Source organism: Eucyclogobius newberryi, unplaced genomic scaffold (genome assembly GCF_026437365.1).
Source record: "Eucyclogobius newberryi isolate DKJ021-1_F unplaced genomic scaffold, fEucNew1.0.hap1 SCAF_6, whole genome shotgun sequence".
Classification (NCBI taxonomy): Eukaryota; Metazoa; Chordata; class Actinopteri; order Gobiiformes; family Gobiidae; genus Eucyclogobius; species Eucyclogobius newberryi.
In genome coordinates, this window is record NW_027316278.1 from 10181964 (window position 1) to 10199752 (window position 17789).

Sequence of the window (17789 nt, forward strand, 5' to 3'; positions counted from 1 at the left end):
TCCTCCTCTCGCCGCGTTACGCACAGCCGCAGACCGAGCGCACAAACACGGTCACCAGAAAACACACAGCGCGGCGGCGGCGGAGGACGAGGGATTGTAAAAAAAAAAAAAAAAAAGAAGTGTTTTGCAAAGAACATCCCTGAACTTGGACTTAATCTGGAGAAGAGGCAAAAAAAAAAGAAGAAGACGTGCGCCCCTTTTTCTTCTTCTTTTTCTTCTTTGCATTTTTGTCATTATTTTTTTTTTGGTCATTTTTGGTGATTGGGACATGTATTTTTTCCTCTGCTCGTGATGCTATAGGTCTCATCTGCTGCCCGGCTCTGGCACTGCCACTTGCACTGACTGTTCCGCGCGCAAAAAAGAGGGACATCATTTTGTGCCAATGCCTCGCAGACTGCTGCCGACATTCTGAGATATTAGTCCCGGCTTGAGGAGAAGGAGGAGGAGAAGGAGAAGGAGAAGGAGAAGGAGAAGGAGAGGGGGAAGAGGCTGCGGGGCGTCCACAGTTGGTACGTGCGTTTTAAAAACCAGCACAAGAGAGAGGCTAGAAATATTAGACACTTACACCGCGATCAACTGGAACCAAATCGTTGACTGAGTGATAGCTTTGTGAGGAAATGAGAGGTGCACAGATCCGGATGACGGTTTCCATTGGCAGATGAGACGTAGTGTGGAGGAGAACACGTGTCCAGTTTGTGTCTCATAGTTTCCCCCCCTGGTTTTGGATCGCGCTTGTCACAGCGGCATAAGAACAAGAGGCTCTTTTTTTTTGAACGCAGTGCTTTATTTTGGAGTGGCGTGCCCGCTTCTGATGGACATCTTGGCTTGCAGATCCGAAGAGAACATCTACAACATCATCCCCTCCGCGGCGACCATGCTCTTCCACGGCCTCCCCGGGAGCGACGTGCACGGCGTGGTGGAGGAGATGGAGCGGCGAGGCAAGAGCGAGTCCACGGCCATCAGCTCCGCCATCGACATGGGCGAGTCCGAGACGGTAAGACGCGGCGCCGGCTGCACCACCAGTGACTCGTTTGGGTTTAGCTTTGAGAAACTTCCAAGGCCCACGTAGTTTGTCCTGAAACTCTAGTTATGGGCAAAAGTCGCAAACATGGGAAATTATGGCGGGGTTTATTTTAAATGTATTTCAAGATTTGTGCGTTTTATGAAATAAAAACTGTGGCTGAACTGTTTCTACACAAACTATATAAATTAAAAGCAAGAAATAATAAACCAAACACACCACCTTATTATATATTTTGCATTTTGATATTTTTAAAATATAAAATACTAATGCCGTTCAAAATAGATTTATTTTTACTGTGTAAAATTATAACATATTTACTAGGCTAATAATAATATGTGCATTACAAGGAAATTATTAGTTACAATTGTGTTTTTAATAATACTAATTTTAAAAAGCAACATAAATGCATTTGGTGTTTTTAAATCGTTTAAAATGCTGCTAGCTATTTTCATGCTACTATTTAACAGTATTAATACGATTCTAATGGAACTACATTTTAGCAGCTCATGGTTTCAAAACACATGTCTTTTTCTCCTTAAATTATTTATTACAGTGATATTTACCAAGTTGGCTCTTCATTCATAAATGTGTTTTCACGCAATAATTTCTGCAGCTGTATTTTCAACACAAATACCTACATTTCTTTTTGCGTGCAGTTGAAACAGAACAACACAGAACAATAATACAGTCGTGTTTTGGACATTCAGATATATTTCACTGATGAACAGATGTGTTCATAAGCCACATTTGCACCCTTCAGGCGCGTTATTGCCCTGCTAGGCCTGTACACGTCCATGCCTGTCACTGACCGTGTCCTCGTGTCCTCGTGTCCCTGTGTCCCTGTGTCCCTGTGTCCAGACCATGCCGTGCCTGAACAGTGAGCGCGTGGCCCTGTGCGCGGGCTGCGGCCGGAAGATCGCGGACCGTTACTACCTTCTGGCCGTGGACAAGCAGTGGCACATGCGGTGTCTCAAGTGCTGCGAGTGCAAACTCAACCTGGAGTCCGAGCTGACCTGCTTCAGCAAGGACGGCTCCATCTACTGCAAAGAGGACTACTACAGGTATGGGCCAGTCAGACACGAGCCCCTTTATTCAGCAGCAAGAATACACTTAAGGTCATGGCTAGTTGAAACATTTAAATGCAGTAGTTACGTTCTAGTTTTGACCACTGTTTACATTTGAATGCACAGTTTTCCTCTAACGTGTTATTGTTCGTTTTTGAACCTATGGGCCGTTTATTGACAGACTTTTATCCGGTAAACGCAGGTTTGCATTGTTATATTAGAAGGAGCAGTAGAACATGCAAATCAAAACTAAGCAGTTTTGGGAGAATACTCCAGTGGCAGCGCGTTGTTAAGCGTTAGTCTGCACATAACAAGCCTGAGTTTCCTCATGGGGGAGAGAGAGAGAGAGAGAGAGAGAGAGAGAGAGAGAGAGAGAGAGAGAGAGAGGGGGAGGGAGGGGGGGGGAGAGGGAGGGGGGAGAGAGAGGGGGGAGAGGGGAGAGAGAGAGGGGGGGAGGGAGGGGGGAGAGGGGGGAGGGGAGAGAGAGAGAGAGAGAGAGAGAGAGAGAGGGGGAGGGGGGAGAGGGGGGAGAGAGAGAGAGAGGGGGGGGGAGGGGGGAGAGGGGGGAGAGGGGAGAGAGAGAGAGAGAGAGAGAGAGAGAGAGAGAGAGAGAGAGAGAGAGAGAGGGGGAGGGAGGGGGGAGAGGGAGGGGGGAGAGAGAGGGGGGAGAGGGGAGAGAGAGAGGGGGGGAGGGAGGGGGAGAGGGGGGAGGGGAGAGAGAGAGAGAGAGAGAGAGAGAGAGAGGGGGAGGGGGGAGAGAGGGGGGAGAGAGAGAGAGAGGGGGGGGAGGGGGGGAGAGGGGGGGAGAGGGAGAGAGAGAGAGAGAGAGAGAGAGGGGGGGAGGGAGGGGGGGAGGGGGAGAGGGAGGGAGGGGGAGAGGGGGAGAGGGGGGGAGAGGGGAGAGAGAGAGAGAGAGAGAGAGAGAGGGGGGGGGGGAGGGAGGGGGGGAGGGGGAGAGGGAGGGAGGGGGAGAGGGGGGGAGAGGGGAGAGAGAGAGAGAGAGAGAGAGAGAGAGAGAGGGAGAGGGAGAGGGAGAGGGAGAGGGAGAGGGAGTCCCTCGGCACTAAAGCGATGAGTGGAGCATTGGAAAATCAGAGGACGATGTGTTATTTTTCATATTGACCAAATATAGATATTATTTTGTTTTATTTCCTGCGGGACGTTTTCTGGGGCATTTAAAGTACAAAGCTCAAACTGCAGCAGGAGAAAAAACAGGAGTTTATTTGAACAAAGTGGAAAACTGTCTCAAATGTAACGCAGAAAATTGTACACAAACAATCACATTATTTTAATGCTTTATTTTTCATTTTCAAACAAATAAATACAAGTGTATCAAAGTTGTGTATTAAAAAGTTGAATATACATTAAAAAAAACTAAATGGTGAAGTTCATCTCTCTTTCACATGCAATCTGTCACTATTTTGGTGTTAATTATGCGCATGTTTGACTTTAGAGCGCAAACTTATTTACTGTGTCTGTGTGTGTGTGTGTGTGTGTGTGTGTTTGTGTGTGTGCAGTGTTGTGTGCAGTGTCGTGTGTGTGCGTGTGTGTGTGTGGGTGTGTGTATGTGTTGTGTGCGTGCGTGCAGTGTTGTGTAGTGTTGTGTAGTGTTGTGCAGTATTGTGTGCGTGTTGTGTAGTGGTGTGCAGTGTTGTGTGCGTGTTGTGCAGTGTTGTGTAGTGTTGTGTAGTGTTGTGTAGTGGTGTGCAGTGTTGTGTAGTGTTGTGCAGTGTTGTGTAGTGTTGTGCAGTGTTGTGTCCCGCGCTGGCCGCAGTGCAGCCGCTGATCCCGTGTCTGTCTTGTCCGCAGAAGATTTTCGGTGCAGAGGTGCGCCCGGTGCCATCTGGGCATCTCAGCGTCCGAGATGGTGATGCGCGCGCGGGACCTGGTCTACCACCTCAACTGCTTCACGTGCACCACGTGCAGCAAGATGCTGACCACCGGGGACCACTTTGGCATGAAGGACAGCCTGGTGTACTGCCGCCTGCACTTTGAGACTCTGATCCAGGGAGAATATCACACTCACTTTAACCACGCGGACGTGGTGGGCCACAAAGGCCTGGGCCCGGCCAACACGCTCGGACTATCCTACTTCAACGGCGTGGGCACGGTGCAGAAAGGCCGGCCACGGAAGAGGAAAAGTCCCGGGCCTGGAGCAGAGCTCGCGGCTTATAATGCAGGTAAGACATGACGTCATGAGAATGTAGTTTATGCTGCGTTTATGTGCATTTAATAAACCCTGAGAAAGAGTCAAGAGCGGGAGCGAGCAGGTTTGTTTTGTTTTCAAATGTATGTCACTGGGCCTATAGGTGCCCCGCCGCACAGGGGCCTGCCGCACAGGGGCCTGCCGCACAGGGGCCTGCAGGACGTGGGACCGCGTGAAACAAAGTGCAGTGAATAAGAGCAGAATCCTGAGTTATGCAGAGAGAGAGAGCAGGAGCTGATTAGAGCTGACAGATTAACTGAACATTCCTATAGGGCTTATGTGTCTGTTCCAACTCTCATAATAGCTTTATCACAACTTACACACGCACTAAGCAGTGTTTTTAATCCCAGCTCATTCAATATTACATCCTATAGCCAACCAATGGCAACATTATAAATAGCTTCACTTTTGTAAACTTCAGTCCATCCTCTTTATATATGAAACTAAAACATGGTTTAACGTGCATTCTTATTCCCGTCTCCTTTTGTGTTCCTGCGTTATTAAAAACATGTTGTCTTCATCTGAGCTGGGAGAGTTCCTTGTTGAAAAATGGGGCCAAAACATTGTGCATGAATAAGCCTGAACAGAACGCTTCCTGCCTGAGCGCGGAGGCGAAACCAAAGTTGAACTCATTCTCAGCACTGCCGGGTCAGGCCTTTTTTTCTCCTTTCTTTTTACTCTGAGCATGATTCTACTTAGTTTGGGAGCATTTTAAATAACCAGTCAGACTTAAATATTACAGGCATATATGTCATACGTGTTGTAAAAGGAGATTATAGTTACGTTTGCGGTCTACAAGAAGAGAAGCCTTTATTTCTGTCCACTTCAGGGGATAAAGAGCTGAAGTTTTTTGATGTTCCGGATTTTGCCTTCACCCTTTTCCACTTGTCAGGCCGCATAGACATCTACAGACCCCAAAGCCCCACTCCTCCCACACACACACACACACACTCACTGCTGGAGCCCCTTTTGCACTGGGACAGGGCCAAAGCGGGTGTGTACCAGTCAGATCAATGTGATTTGATGAGTTATTCACTGGAAGAGAGAGCAGGGAATACAATCACTTTCTTTCACTAAATACTGGCTCTGGAATTTCATTTTCTGAAGCTTTGGCCCCAAGTTTTTAAGCAATATTTCCCCATGTGAGACAAAAAAAGTTATCCTAGTGTTTCTTAATTTCATGCAAAAGATAGTTATAAAAGTGGCAGCTATTTTAGTAATAGAATAGTCAGTCATTATTTTTCTCAATTAGTCGACAACTTTTAAAATTATTATTATTGGCATTATTAACCAGATAAATGTTGCAAAGTGCTGACTGAAGGCTTCTATATATAAAATATTTACAAATGAAGTGTTTTATTGCTTCTTTTTTGACATTTTTATTCAATATCGTTGCTGTCTTTTGTATGAAATATTTTTTTCATATGAGCATTTATTCTATATTTGCTGAAGAATTGTAGCAGACCTTTTAGTTACAGTTTCAATTAACACTTTTAACGTATTAATACAATTGCAAACATGTTTCCCATTGGCACAACGTATAAAAAATAAGATTAAATAGTTACTTCTGACCTGCAATGTGGATGGAGCATCAGAAAGCTTCTTATTTTGTCACACGCTGTGATAAAGAAGATTATGCACGAAACAAAACGTGCACAATTTAACTCTAATTAAAACAGCTTTTACAGCCTAAACACAATCACCAAAAATCAAACTGATTAGAGCCTTGTGAGAATCCTTTTGTTTTTAAAAAGCCAAGACAAAAAAGAAAAGAAAAAACACCTCTTTGTTGTCACTGTGGCCCTCGAGGAAGCCGCGGTGCGCCCTCTCCTGTCCACAGCGGGTACTGCTGGCACCTGAACACACCGGCCGCGCCACACGCACGCGGCCAAAACGTGCCATTCACCAGTCAATGCACAAATAGTGTCAATAGAAGAGGGGAAGGAGAGAGAGAGGGAGAGAGAGACAGGAAAGGCAAGCGTTGCGAGGCTTTTAAAATGTAGTAGGCCGAACATATGCCGGGTCCAGTCGGCAGCATTTGTTTCAGCCTAATTAAGATAAGTGTTATTCTGGTGCGTTCCGCTCTCTTCTTCTTCTGCGTTGAAGAAATCGAACTGTTGAGGCACGCAGCAACACTTCAGCCCGTGCCAAGGAGTCTGCAGACTGCACGGGACAAATACAAGGCGGTGCGCGCAAGAAATGCTGTGTGTCTCCCACTTTGGGGTGCGGGGTGTACTGGGCGCGCGCGCGAGCCTACGTGGGATTGTGCTGTGGGGAGAGTGTTTTAGGAGGAATCGAAATGAGGGGAAAGGAGGGAAAGAAGAGAAGACAAGTGGCCTAGGGCAGGGCGATTAATCGACAGATGAGGAGAGATGCAGTGATGTTTGATCGTCAGGGATGTGGTCCACTGCCAATGTGAACATGTGAACACTCATGGAAACAAACAAATAATTCAAAACTAAACAAAAAATGGGGTTTAGAAAAGAGGTTAGACTTTTGAGGAAGAAATCTGATATATTTTTTTGTTGTTGCATCAAATGGCACTGGAGAGTAATAGTTGGTATAGTTAATGTTCGTTAAATCATTTATTAAAAGTCATGTTTTGTTTTTGAAAAGAGCAAATCAGATCGACCAAAATGAAGACAAAAAAAAACTAATTATTATTTTGTCCAAAACGTCCTGCTTTAAAGTTAGTTTTTGTATAAGTTCATTGATAAAAACTGTGGTGAAAAAAATTGTTTTAGCATTTATTATGATAAATTGGTGCCAACTACAATATGGGACAATAATTGCATAAATTAATATCAAGTAGTTTTTTTCTTTGCTCATCTCCATAACGATATTCACACGATTCTTTCACTGTGCATAAGGAATGTGTTAAATGTGTTTGTAAAAGCTTTGGTTGAGGTCCAAATGTAACGCACAAAAATGTGAATGGATCATAAAATTGACCACAAAAGGAGAACACTTTTCTTGTTTGTGAGATTTATGATATATATCTGGCTTTTTAAAAATAGTATAAATAATAAAAGATTTATTCTGATTTTGTATTATCTCCAAATCAACAATAATTTCCCCACATCTGGTGCCAACAAAACGACAAAAAGTCTTGATTTATTTGCAAAAAAAGCTAGGAAAAAAAAGTAAATCTCACTTTTTTTAATTATTCATGTGGCATCAATGGAAAAGTGGGACATTTTCTAAATAAGTGGAACAAGAGACAAAACAAGAGACAAGGGCTTTAAAGTGTGTGCAGGACGAACAAACGGACATGGACTCTGGCAAACAGGTCAAAGAAAAGAATTCTTACTTTCAATGATGCGATAAGCGGAGGATTCAAAATTTGGGTTTTAATTTGTTACGTGAAAGTAAAAAAGAAGTTGTGTCGTCATTAATATCTCAACATATATTTTTAATGACAATATTTAAACAATACTATAGCATTTTACTAGACGTTTTGCTGGGCTGGGCCTGTAAGTATCCTTTAGGTTCAAATAAGGTGAAAATAACCACAAATGTGCAGAAATATATATATATATATATATATATATATATATATATATATATATATATACATTTTTTAAGCTTTTTTAATTTGTATCAGCTCATTTGCAACACTTTTTTTTGTTTTTTAAATATAATACTTAATGTTTACTTATTCTACTTTAGCATATCTCCAGAACAACCATTATTATTTTATCTATTGCAACAAAACAGACTTATTTTATTTAAAGTTAACAAAAGAAAAATAATGTGTTGTGTCTTTGGTAAAACAACATATCTACCCTATAATTTAGTAAATGTGTATTGATGTGTTTTAATGTCTTATATTATTTTTTCTATGTCAAAACAGAAAATTACAAATCTGCCACTTGTAATCGACATTATGTTCCATTTATGTGTCTGCGAGGGACAATTGAAGCAAAAGTGCAGGTCTAGCTAAATAATGCACGAATATAAATGTCACATCAAACTATAAAACAGATGTAAGACCAAAGTAAACGTGCAGAAATACAACTCAAATCCAAAAAGTATCAAACTAAAAACAGCTGGACTCATATAGTGTACGTCAGGATGTGTCAAAACCTTTACGGTTGAAAAATGATGCTCTCAAACTGCTGCATTAATCGTTATCGAGTGAAAAAATCAAGTGCTGGTGCTTTATATCCAAACGCTTGATGTGAAAAGCGAGGCACATCGGGGCAGTTTCGTTGCCCAGAGGAACGAGGGAGAGAGGGAGCGGGGCATGGTCCACATCTGGAGCAGCAGCTGTCGGGTCACACACACCGAAGGCCTGGACGACACACATTTTTATGAGTGCACATGACAACGAGGAAGCAACGGGACAAGAACTGACGACCCTCTGCACGACACAAACCGACACAAACCGTCACAAATTGTCACAAACCGTCAGGACAGGAGGCCGGCCCGTTCGGTCATCTGCACATGGCGTTGAACTTAAAAATCAATCATGGTTTTTCATATTTACGTGCAAAAATTCTTAGATTAGATCATGTTTGGCATCATAAATCAGATTTCTTTGGCATTTATTGATTTTTTTCTTCTTCATATGTTGTTGGAATGTTTTTTTATACATTAAACATAAATATTAATTAGATAAATAAATACACATGTTGGGTTTTACTCGTCATCACTCGCCATTATTTACACAGCATTAGAGATGAATAAATATGCATAAATGTTTTGTGGAATATGAACAAATTAGTTGTAGATTTTTTTTTGGTGATTTTGAGTTTTGGAGCTGTTATAATGCGTTAAAATCACTCACTTCTCAAACAATGACAAAGCATTAATTAATATGTCAATAATGATTTCTGCTGATGTATAAGAAATTACATCTGACTCAATGTTGAACTAATGCTTTGTAAATAGAATAATTCAGTTATTACTACACGCTACTAACTCCAGATAAAAGTACAACATGATCTTGTAAATGATGCCTCTATTCTATTGCGTCATTTTGAAATACTTTTGTAGTATATATATGTATTTCTTCAATATTTATACTCATATCTAACACTGTGGTTCTCAAATATGAGCCTCATCAAAGTAAACCGGTGGAAAACTTATATCAAGACATTGCAGGTGAATAGGAAAAAATATGAAATTATGAGATATCAATTTGAAACTTCTCCTGCCATGTACTCACATAAATGTAAGAAATAAATGTATTACAACTTTTTAATCATGTCATGTTTTCATCTAGAAATAAGGCATTTTATGTGTAAAAGCGGTCAAAATTGCACATAATTTAGAACATTTATGTCTGAAAAAATTGACAGGTTTGAATTTATTGGTTCATTTTGTTGACAGGATAATACAAAATACAGAGTGGATTTTGGATATCTTAATTTTTTTTGTGTAAACTAGATTTGACAGAAAAATTGGCCTAAAATTCACATTTTTGCCAAATCTTTTCACATTTAAAATTGGAATAAATCAAGCTTGGATTTAGATAAAAACAAATCCTTCTGTTCAGTCCAAGATTGTACAGTTTGGTGTGTTTTAGGTGCTACTTTAAGTTCTTTAAGTTGTGATCTTTATGTCTCTGTGGGAGAAAAATGCATTTCGAGAAAACGACCTTTAAAGTTGCAATGTCCAGAATAAATCTATAGATTGAATAAAATAATGAAACATCTTTAGGACACTATTTTTGCTGTTTGTATAGAAAATCCTTTACTTTTAGAGGAAAATTACAACAAAAAAACAAGCAAGAAAAGAGTTTTACCTGTTTGCATTCGATATACATTTTCCAATGCAATCCAAATGAGAATAGGGATGCAATTTCGTTTCCGTCGCGTCCAAAATCCCGCGCGATCGTGTACGACAATGACAAACCGATCGGGACCGTCACCTCACCCATAAAACCCTTTATTTTTAGAGGAAAGTGACCAAAATAAACCAAGCAAGAAAAGAGTTTTACCTGTATGCATTCGATATACATTTCCCAACGCAATCCAAATGAGAATACGGATGCAATATCGTTTCCGTCGCGTCCAAAATTCCGCGCAATGACAAAGCGATCGGGACCGCCGCCTCGCGCCGCGTTGCAGTTCCACAATGTTCAACAGCCTGTCTGTCCCTGTGTCTTCAGCCTTGAGTTGTAACGAGAACGACGGCGAGTCCATGGACCGGGACTCTCAGTACAGCTCCAGTCAGAAGACCAAACGCATGCGCACCTCCTTCAAGCACCACCAGCTCCGAACCATGAAATCCTACTTCGCCATCAACCACAACCCGGACGCCAAGGACCTCAAGCAGCTGGCGCAGAAGACCGGCCTCACCAAGCGAGTCCTGCAGGTAAAACGCACGCCCAAGTTTACACGCGATTGTGTCCCGGGGGGGGAAACGAGAAGCTAAACGTGCCAGAAATGTGACTCGTGTAGAAGCGGGAACGTGTTCAGTGGTTCAGTCGGTCGAACGAACCTAGGTTAATTCAGATTTGGATACGGTATTTGAATTGTTTTTTGATATTTAAGCTGAGGTTGGTGTGGTAGAGATGCGTTTTTGAGAAATAGTGTGAATATGTGAATGAAAAAGTTGAATATCAAGACAAAAAGCATAAGGATAAAGATGTAGACACGTTGTAGTTGTGTTATAAGTGTAGGTTTCTGAGTTATTTCAAAACTGTTGGAGATTGTTGTAATCAAAGGTTTTAGAATCGTCTTATTTAAAACTTGTCCATGTCAGTCTTTTCATGCTTTTCACATAAATCCAAAATAGTTTGATAATTTGAAAAATGAGCTGAAAAATGTTTATTCATCAAAAAGTAACTCAAGTAAATGAGTAAAGTATTGAACAAGATCCTCCTGTGACATTTGATGTATATGGGTGGAGAATTAGGACTAAATTACATTAAAGAATATATATTTTGAATGGTGAAACGCCCTCCAAACGTTGCCTTCAATAGAAGCAGAAACCCGCGTAGAGCTGTATGTTTTTAGTCGATTAATCAGTTGGTTAATCGATCAACGGTGTCAAATGTGTGTTACCGTGCCAACTAGTTTAGTTATTTTTAATCATACGGGAAATCAACAAAATGGGAGATTTGGGTTTTGAGTTTAATTTGCCTTTTTACTCACGAACACTTAATTTCCGAGTGATTTTGTGCAGTTTGGGTGAGATTTTTGAGAGTTTATGCCACGCACCCATTTCAGCCGAATAATCAATATATATTTAGTTGTCCAGGACTTTCTTTGGTCGACTTCCACTTCCTAAACCCATGATTATGTCAAAGCTGTGGCGCTGCAGTCGTCCTGTGTCCAAGTGCAGTACAGTGGAGTCGCTTTTCAAACTTGTACTTGTACTTGAGTCTAATTTTAGTCGTATAATTGTAAAAAGCTACAATCTGCACAAAATCTGCTCTGCATCAACTGAATTCAGCTTTGAACGTTTTAATTCATCCAGTTTTCTGTGAGAGACTGATCTAAAATGATAATCATGTCAAACGTCACTAGTAACTGTATTTACTGTACTTTTTACTGCAGCAGGACTTGTACTTGTACTTGTACTTGACTGACAGATAATACAAATATAAACTCAGTTAACCATGTACATTAAACAGTCTAATTTCAGCAGGAATAAAAGTCTTTCTGAAGCGCTCACATTTGCACTTTTCTACTACAGTATGTGCTACTATTCCTACATTTTTAGCCACGTATATGTACTTTTACTTGGGTACAAATCCGCCTCTGACTTTTTAGAATAAAGACACAGGAAAATATGTCAAAACAAAGAAAAAAAGCAGTAAAGCTGAAGTTAAACACAAATATCTCTAAAACAACCTGTACAATTGTTACTTATTTGCAGTGGTGGAAAGTAACAAAGTACATAAGTAAAAGTGCTGTTCGTAAGTACATTTTTACTTTCACTCCACTACGTTAGAGAGCAGTATTTATACTTTCTACTCCACTATATTCTTGAGCAGGGCTGAAAAGTAAAAGTCAAGACATCTATATTTTTGGACAAAGAGGGAAATAAAAATACAAAATAACAGTCAACAGACAAATAATTAAACATATACACATACATAAATAAATACATTCTTATGGTTTTAATCTGCTGAAATGATTGAATGGTTCATTTGGACAAACGTTTTGGGGCAAAATCAGATTATATTCAGTATAAATGAGCAGGACATATCTTCTGATGACCAATAACAACTATTTATCACGGTCAAAAGTACATTTTTAAAGCTGTACTCTAATACTTATGTCGGTTTGTTAATGTGATACTTCTACTTGAGTAACGCTTTGCTTCTATATCTGTACTTTTACTTGAGGAGTACTTCTTCTTCTACTGCTGCATATTTGGAGTTCTCATACATATTTGTGGATGACAGTAGTAGTAGAAGTAGTAGTAGTAGTAGTAGTAGTAGTAGTAGTAATAGTAGTAGTAGTAGTAGTAGTAGTAGTAATAGTAGTAGTAGTAGTAGTAGTAGTAGTAGTAGTAGTAGTAGTAGTAGTAGTAGTAGTAGTAGTAGTAGTAGTAGTAGTAGTAGTAGTAGTAGTAGATTGTGTATGAAAAGACAACAGAGTTCATCAAATAAAACTGCGATCAGAGTTTAGTTAAAAGTATTAGTAAAAAGTATATGTTTTCGATCAAAGTAGAAGCTGTTTGTATTTGATTGACAGACGCAGCTTCATAAATATAATTAAAACTGAGTCGAAATGAAAATACTTAAACTTTACGATGATCATTACTCAATTGTACCAAGTTCAAACAATCTTTATTTTCTCTGTGTAAATCACCTCTAAAGCGTCGTACAATCCGACAAATCGCGCGTAAGAAAAGCCTTTTTGTTCATTTATGTTGACGACACAGACAAAATATAGTTTCTTCAAATTGGTGCCTGTTTTTTGTTTTTTTTTGACAATTTCTGAAAAAGAAAACATCTAAAATCTCTGGTGCTAGAATGTGAAACAAACGCGCAGTCTCATCTTCATAAGGCCCCGTCTGATTCCCACAAAGACGACAGAATTATCTCGGGGACCGGGAGAACGAAATGAAACAAAAAGCTTCTGAATATGTTTTTTTTTCCTTCTTCTTTTTTCCTCCTGAGCCAGATGAAGGTACAAAATGACGCGCCGGCTTTAATTAACGCTGGGAGAAAACAAAGGCGGCGTTTTGCTTTGATACGCTTCAGTTTGGGCGCCCGTTACTGAAGATTTCACAGCCGCTGTATCCCACGGCTCCGTCAGCATCACGTCTCCGCCGGCGCCGCTGTCCTCACACTGCCTACTCTGTCTGTCCAGTTATTAAAAGGACCGCGGATACGGAAGGGAAGGAGAGAAAGAAAGAAAGGGGGGTAAAAAAAAAAAAAAAAAAAAAAGAGAGAAAATATGTCAGTTTTCAAAAAGTCTAATCCATCTGATGGTTTAATGTTCGTTTTAATGTGTATGAAAAGTGGTTGGAGTTGCAAAATCTTAAAAAAAGACATAAAAACTGACACACTATATGTTCAATTTATGTCTTAATATTCATCTGATAAGACAAAACGTACAAAAATATGCAACGTGTTAAACTTTCAAACGAGAAACGGCTTTATTATCACTGATTTAAAAACAGATTGTGCAATTTTTTGTAATGAAATGTGCCCAAAACAAATATTTATATGTCAAGAAATGTGGATGTATTTGGATGTGACATGGCGATTGGTCAAATGATGGTTACGTCAAGATAATACTACAATTAAGTGTCGTCGAAAGTATCAAAAATCAGATGCAAATCGATACTGAAACTGGTATTGAAACGAGATACTCATTTCAGCGAGTGTTAATAGTGAAAGAAGCACTTTAACGGGACAAAATACTGCCTTTGTGAACAGTTTTAGAATCATCTTGAGCTTTATCAGAACATTTAATAAAGAAAGTAGTGCAATTTTGTGTTAAAAATGTCTAAAACCTTGACGTAGCATTAGCATTTTTAATTAGCATTGTAGTATTGAAACGAGATACTCATTTCAGCAAGTATTAATAGTAAAAAAAGCACTTTAACGGGACAAAATACTGCCTTTGTGAATAGTTTTAGAATTATTTTGAGCTTTATCAGAACATTTAACAAAGAAAATAGTGCGAGTTTGTATTGAAAATGTCTAAAACCTAAAGAACTAGCATTAGCATTTTTAATTAGCATTGTAGTATTTGAAACTGGCTTCGAGAATTGCGTATTCCTCAGTTTATTCCGCACTTTAACGGGACAAAATACTACCTTTGTGAACAGTTTTAGAATCATTGTGAGCTTTATCAGAACATTTAACAAAGAAAATAGTGCGAGTTTGTATTGAAAATGTCTAAAACCTAAAGAACTAGCATTAGCATTTTTAATTAGCATCGTAGTATTGAAACTGGCATCGAGAATCGAGTATTCCTCAGTATCGAAATTGAGTTTGCAACTTTAGCCTCGCTAAAAATACTAAAAAAAGTACCATATTCTCCAAAGTTGCGTATCTGGACTTGAGCTAAACTGGACCAGATGGGGGGACCAAACCGGGACTAGAACTGGGCCAAAGTAAGCCCCCGGACAAAGACACATCATTGATTCTTGAATACGACTCCCCCCCGAGTACACGGCGTCTCACCCATCACCTGTCTCCGCCCTCGTCCTCCCGCTGATCCGTATTTCCGCGCACACATGGCGGAGATAAGAACCCCCATTAAAAGCGAGCGGCCGCGGCTTTGCAAGTACCGGACATGAAAGCCGTTTTGTGCCGCTCAGAAGCCACCGGCGGCTTCCTCCGCTTCAGAAAGTGACTCTGGTCGGCGGCAGAAGGCAGCGCTGTGTATTTAAGCGGCCTTTTATTCCTTTATTCATGGCGACGCGCACGCGGAGACGCTGGCTGCCCGGGCAACGCTAATGGGAGCGTCCGCGGTGAGGGAGGCGTCCGCGCGGCGTGTTTGAAAGTCGGCTAGAAAGTTGTTTCGTGGCAAAAAAAAGAAAAGAAAACTACAGCAAACAACAGTTGGAAGTCTGAAGAAAAGTAACTTGCAATAATTGAAATATCGTGGATTTGTTTTTGGTCGTAAATGTAACGTCGAAACTTCTGTCGATTCGCTCTGTTTTAATGTCGAAATTGGGATTTAACTGGGACTGAAATTGGACTAGATTGAGTGGGAATGTGTGGCTGCTTCTGAATGTCTCTCCTGTCTCGCTCTGTTTCCATTTCTTTTTACAACTGAGGCCAATTTTTGTGGACAGAAAACAGTTTTAAAACGTGAACGAACCGACAAAAACCAAACCAGAACTGTAGTTTGTGAGATACTTTGACCAACGACAATGTAATACAGAGGATTTTAAAGCTGCACTGCGCAACTTCTCCGGCGGTACCCGTTCGTCTCCATAGCGATGTCGATGCTTTGCTTGGAACGTTCCGCATTACGGCATTTAGCTGACCCTTCACCACAAAAAAAGAATAATAAATCAATAATTGAGAAGTAATTAAGAAGTCCACAGTACAGTACAGCATTAGTACACATATCTGTCTTGATGGGGACAAGCGGGGGACGACAAATGGCCAAGTTACAGGTCTGATCTATGGAAAGGCGCACGGCACAGCTTGTCTGAATGTACAGTGCTCTTCCTGGACTCATAACGGTCAATAATAGAGTTAAATAAAGCCTCTTACTCCACTCTCAGTGTAATATCTGTCTGGAATGATAAAACAGTATTCCTCCAAAATTCACATGCATAAATAAAAGCATGTAAATTTCTTTCAGATGTATAATTTAATGTTAGTAGCATGTCACATTGATTTATCAGACTGATTCTGCACTGACTGAAGTGTTCTTATTACGTCTATTCACTCAACATTATGACTTTTATTAAACTCATTTGATTCTGTTTGTGTACTTACTACTCGAAGTACACAGTATATACATGAGAATTAGGTGGATTTCTTACAATTGCAGCTCGCTCTCCGCCTTATTCAAGATGTTGCCGCGGGTAACGCCATCGTTTTAACCCTCGTTTTGGTCGACATAAAGTTCTGCACAGACACAAAGGGGTTTTCGCCCAGAAAAAGGGTGCGTCATTCACTTGTTTGTACACATGAACACAAATACTTCATATAGCGTTGTAGCGTTGTAGCGTTGTAGCGCCGCGGCTTTTCGCTACTTCTCCTTTTGGATGAATGGACTTCCCGCTTAAACCCGGGAAGTAGCCTTCGGGAAGTAAAAGTACATGGAAAGGAGTAACGTGCATATAACTCGAGCTTTCGAACAGCGAGTGAACGTTTAAGGTGCTTCTGAAAGTACTACTACTACTATGAATACTGTTTTATTTGCCGGCTCTCCTCAATGTAAAGTTAAACATTTGGTATCTGTGATATTCTGGATTGACTGTATGTTCTCTACAGCCCTGTGTTTTCTGTTGTTTGTAATGGAAATGTTCTCAAGCCACATGGTCTACACCTAAACACACTGCAAATGTCTTAAATTCAACTTAAATCTAGCCAAAAATTTGACTTATCCATGTTTTAAGACATTTCTACTAAATAAACGCTAACTCAGTGAAATTATGAAGGTTATTTCAAGGACATTTTTACCTAAAACAAGTATTTCTCTAGGTTTTGGAAGGTGTAATTTTGCTGTGCATTCATGGGACATACTTAGTTTTTATGATTTAATGCCTTTCTTCTGCCTACTATCATAGTGCTATGTCATCAGGAAACAGGAAAATCAACTGCAAACTGCAATAAAAAGGGTTTAGGGTAAAATAAGACAAGAGAACGCACGATACACGCCTCAATAAGATGATTTTGTAAAAAAAAAACTTTAACTTTAGAACCACACGGCATGTAACGTCCCATAACTCCTCCTCCTCTCTCCTCCCAGGTGTGGTTCCAGAACGCCAGGGCCAAGTTCAGGCGAAACCTGCTGCGCCAGGAGAGCACCGGCGTGGACAAGGCGTCGGACGGGTCGACGCTGCCGGGCGGGACCCCCTCCGGCCCGGCCTCCGAAATCTCCAACGCCTCCATGAGCCCCTCCAGCACGCCCACCACGCTCACGGACTTAACCAACCCCACCATGCCCACCGTCACCTCCGTCCTCACCTCCGTGGCGGGCGGGCTGGACGTTCACGAGTGCCGGAGCCCCTCACAGACCACGCTGACCAGCCTCTTCTGATGCAACTCCTCAACCCCCCCCCTTGTGAAACAGCCCCGGGGGGTGTCCCTGTGGGGCCGGCGGGTGAGCACCTCCTTGTGGGGCCGGCGGGTGAGCACCTCCCTGTGGGGCCGGCGGGTGAGCGCGGCGTGAAGCTACTTCCTGGGTCCAAGCGAATTCCAGCTCCGTAGATCAACCTTTCCCTTCGCCATTGATATGAGTACTACAAATAATGTCGGTGTAATCCCTCTTTCGTCCAGGCGTGTTCCATAGTAGAAAAAGCTTCAGTTGTAGTCATCTGGACTCAGTTTGAAAAAATAGACGTTTCGACTCTCATCCAAGAGTCATTGTCAATAACAGAATTTAGGTCGAGA

General features: G+C 41.1%; 1 protein-coding gene across 3 annotated transcripts; it reads left to right on the forward strand.

The window, feature by feature from the left end:
* Nucleotides 1-294: 294 nt before the first annotated feature.
* Nucleotides 295-17452, forward strand: lhx2b (LIM homeobox 2b). Of its 3 annotated transcripts, XM_072433704.1 has the most exons (6): nucleotides 295-509; nucleotides 832-994; nucleotides 1883-2085; nucleotides 3898-4268; nucleotides 10410-10615; nucleotides 17146-17452. In XM_072433704.1, exons 2-6 carry the CDS (start codon nucleotides 875-877, stop codon nucleotides 17434-17436), a joined length of 1191 nt encoding a protein of 396 aa, XP_072289805.1. In that variant the 5' UTR covers nucleotides 295-509; nucleotides 832-874; the 3' UTR covers nucleotides 17437-17452. The 3 variants fall into 3 exon arrangements, with proteins under 3 accessions (XP_072289805.1, XP_072289803.1, XP_072289802.1); XM_072433702.1 differs by lacking the exon at nucleotides 295-509 and having other exon boundaries at nucleotides 775-994; nucleotides 3901-4268; XM_072433701.1 differs by lacking the exon at nucleotides 295-509 and having other exon boundaries at nucleotides 776-994.
* Nucleotides 17453-17789: the final 337 nt, after the last annotated feature.

Excerpts from the sequence above, each read along its gene's own strand:
- lhx2b (XM_072433701.1), top strand. The coding sequence starts at position 812 with ATGGACATCTTGGCTTGCAGATCCGAAGAGAACATCTACAACATCATC. Across the intron at positions 2,086-3,897 it reads TGCAAAGAGGACTACTACAG|AAGATTTTCGGTGCAGAGGT; the intron begins GTATGGGCCAGT and ends TCTTGTCCGCAG. Across the intron at positions 4,269-10,409 it reads GCTCGCGGCTTATAATGCAG|CCTTGAGTTGTAACGAGAAC; the intron begins GTAAGACATGAC and ends CTGTGTCTTCAG.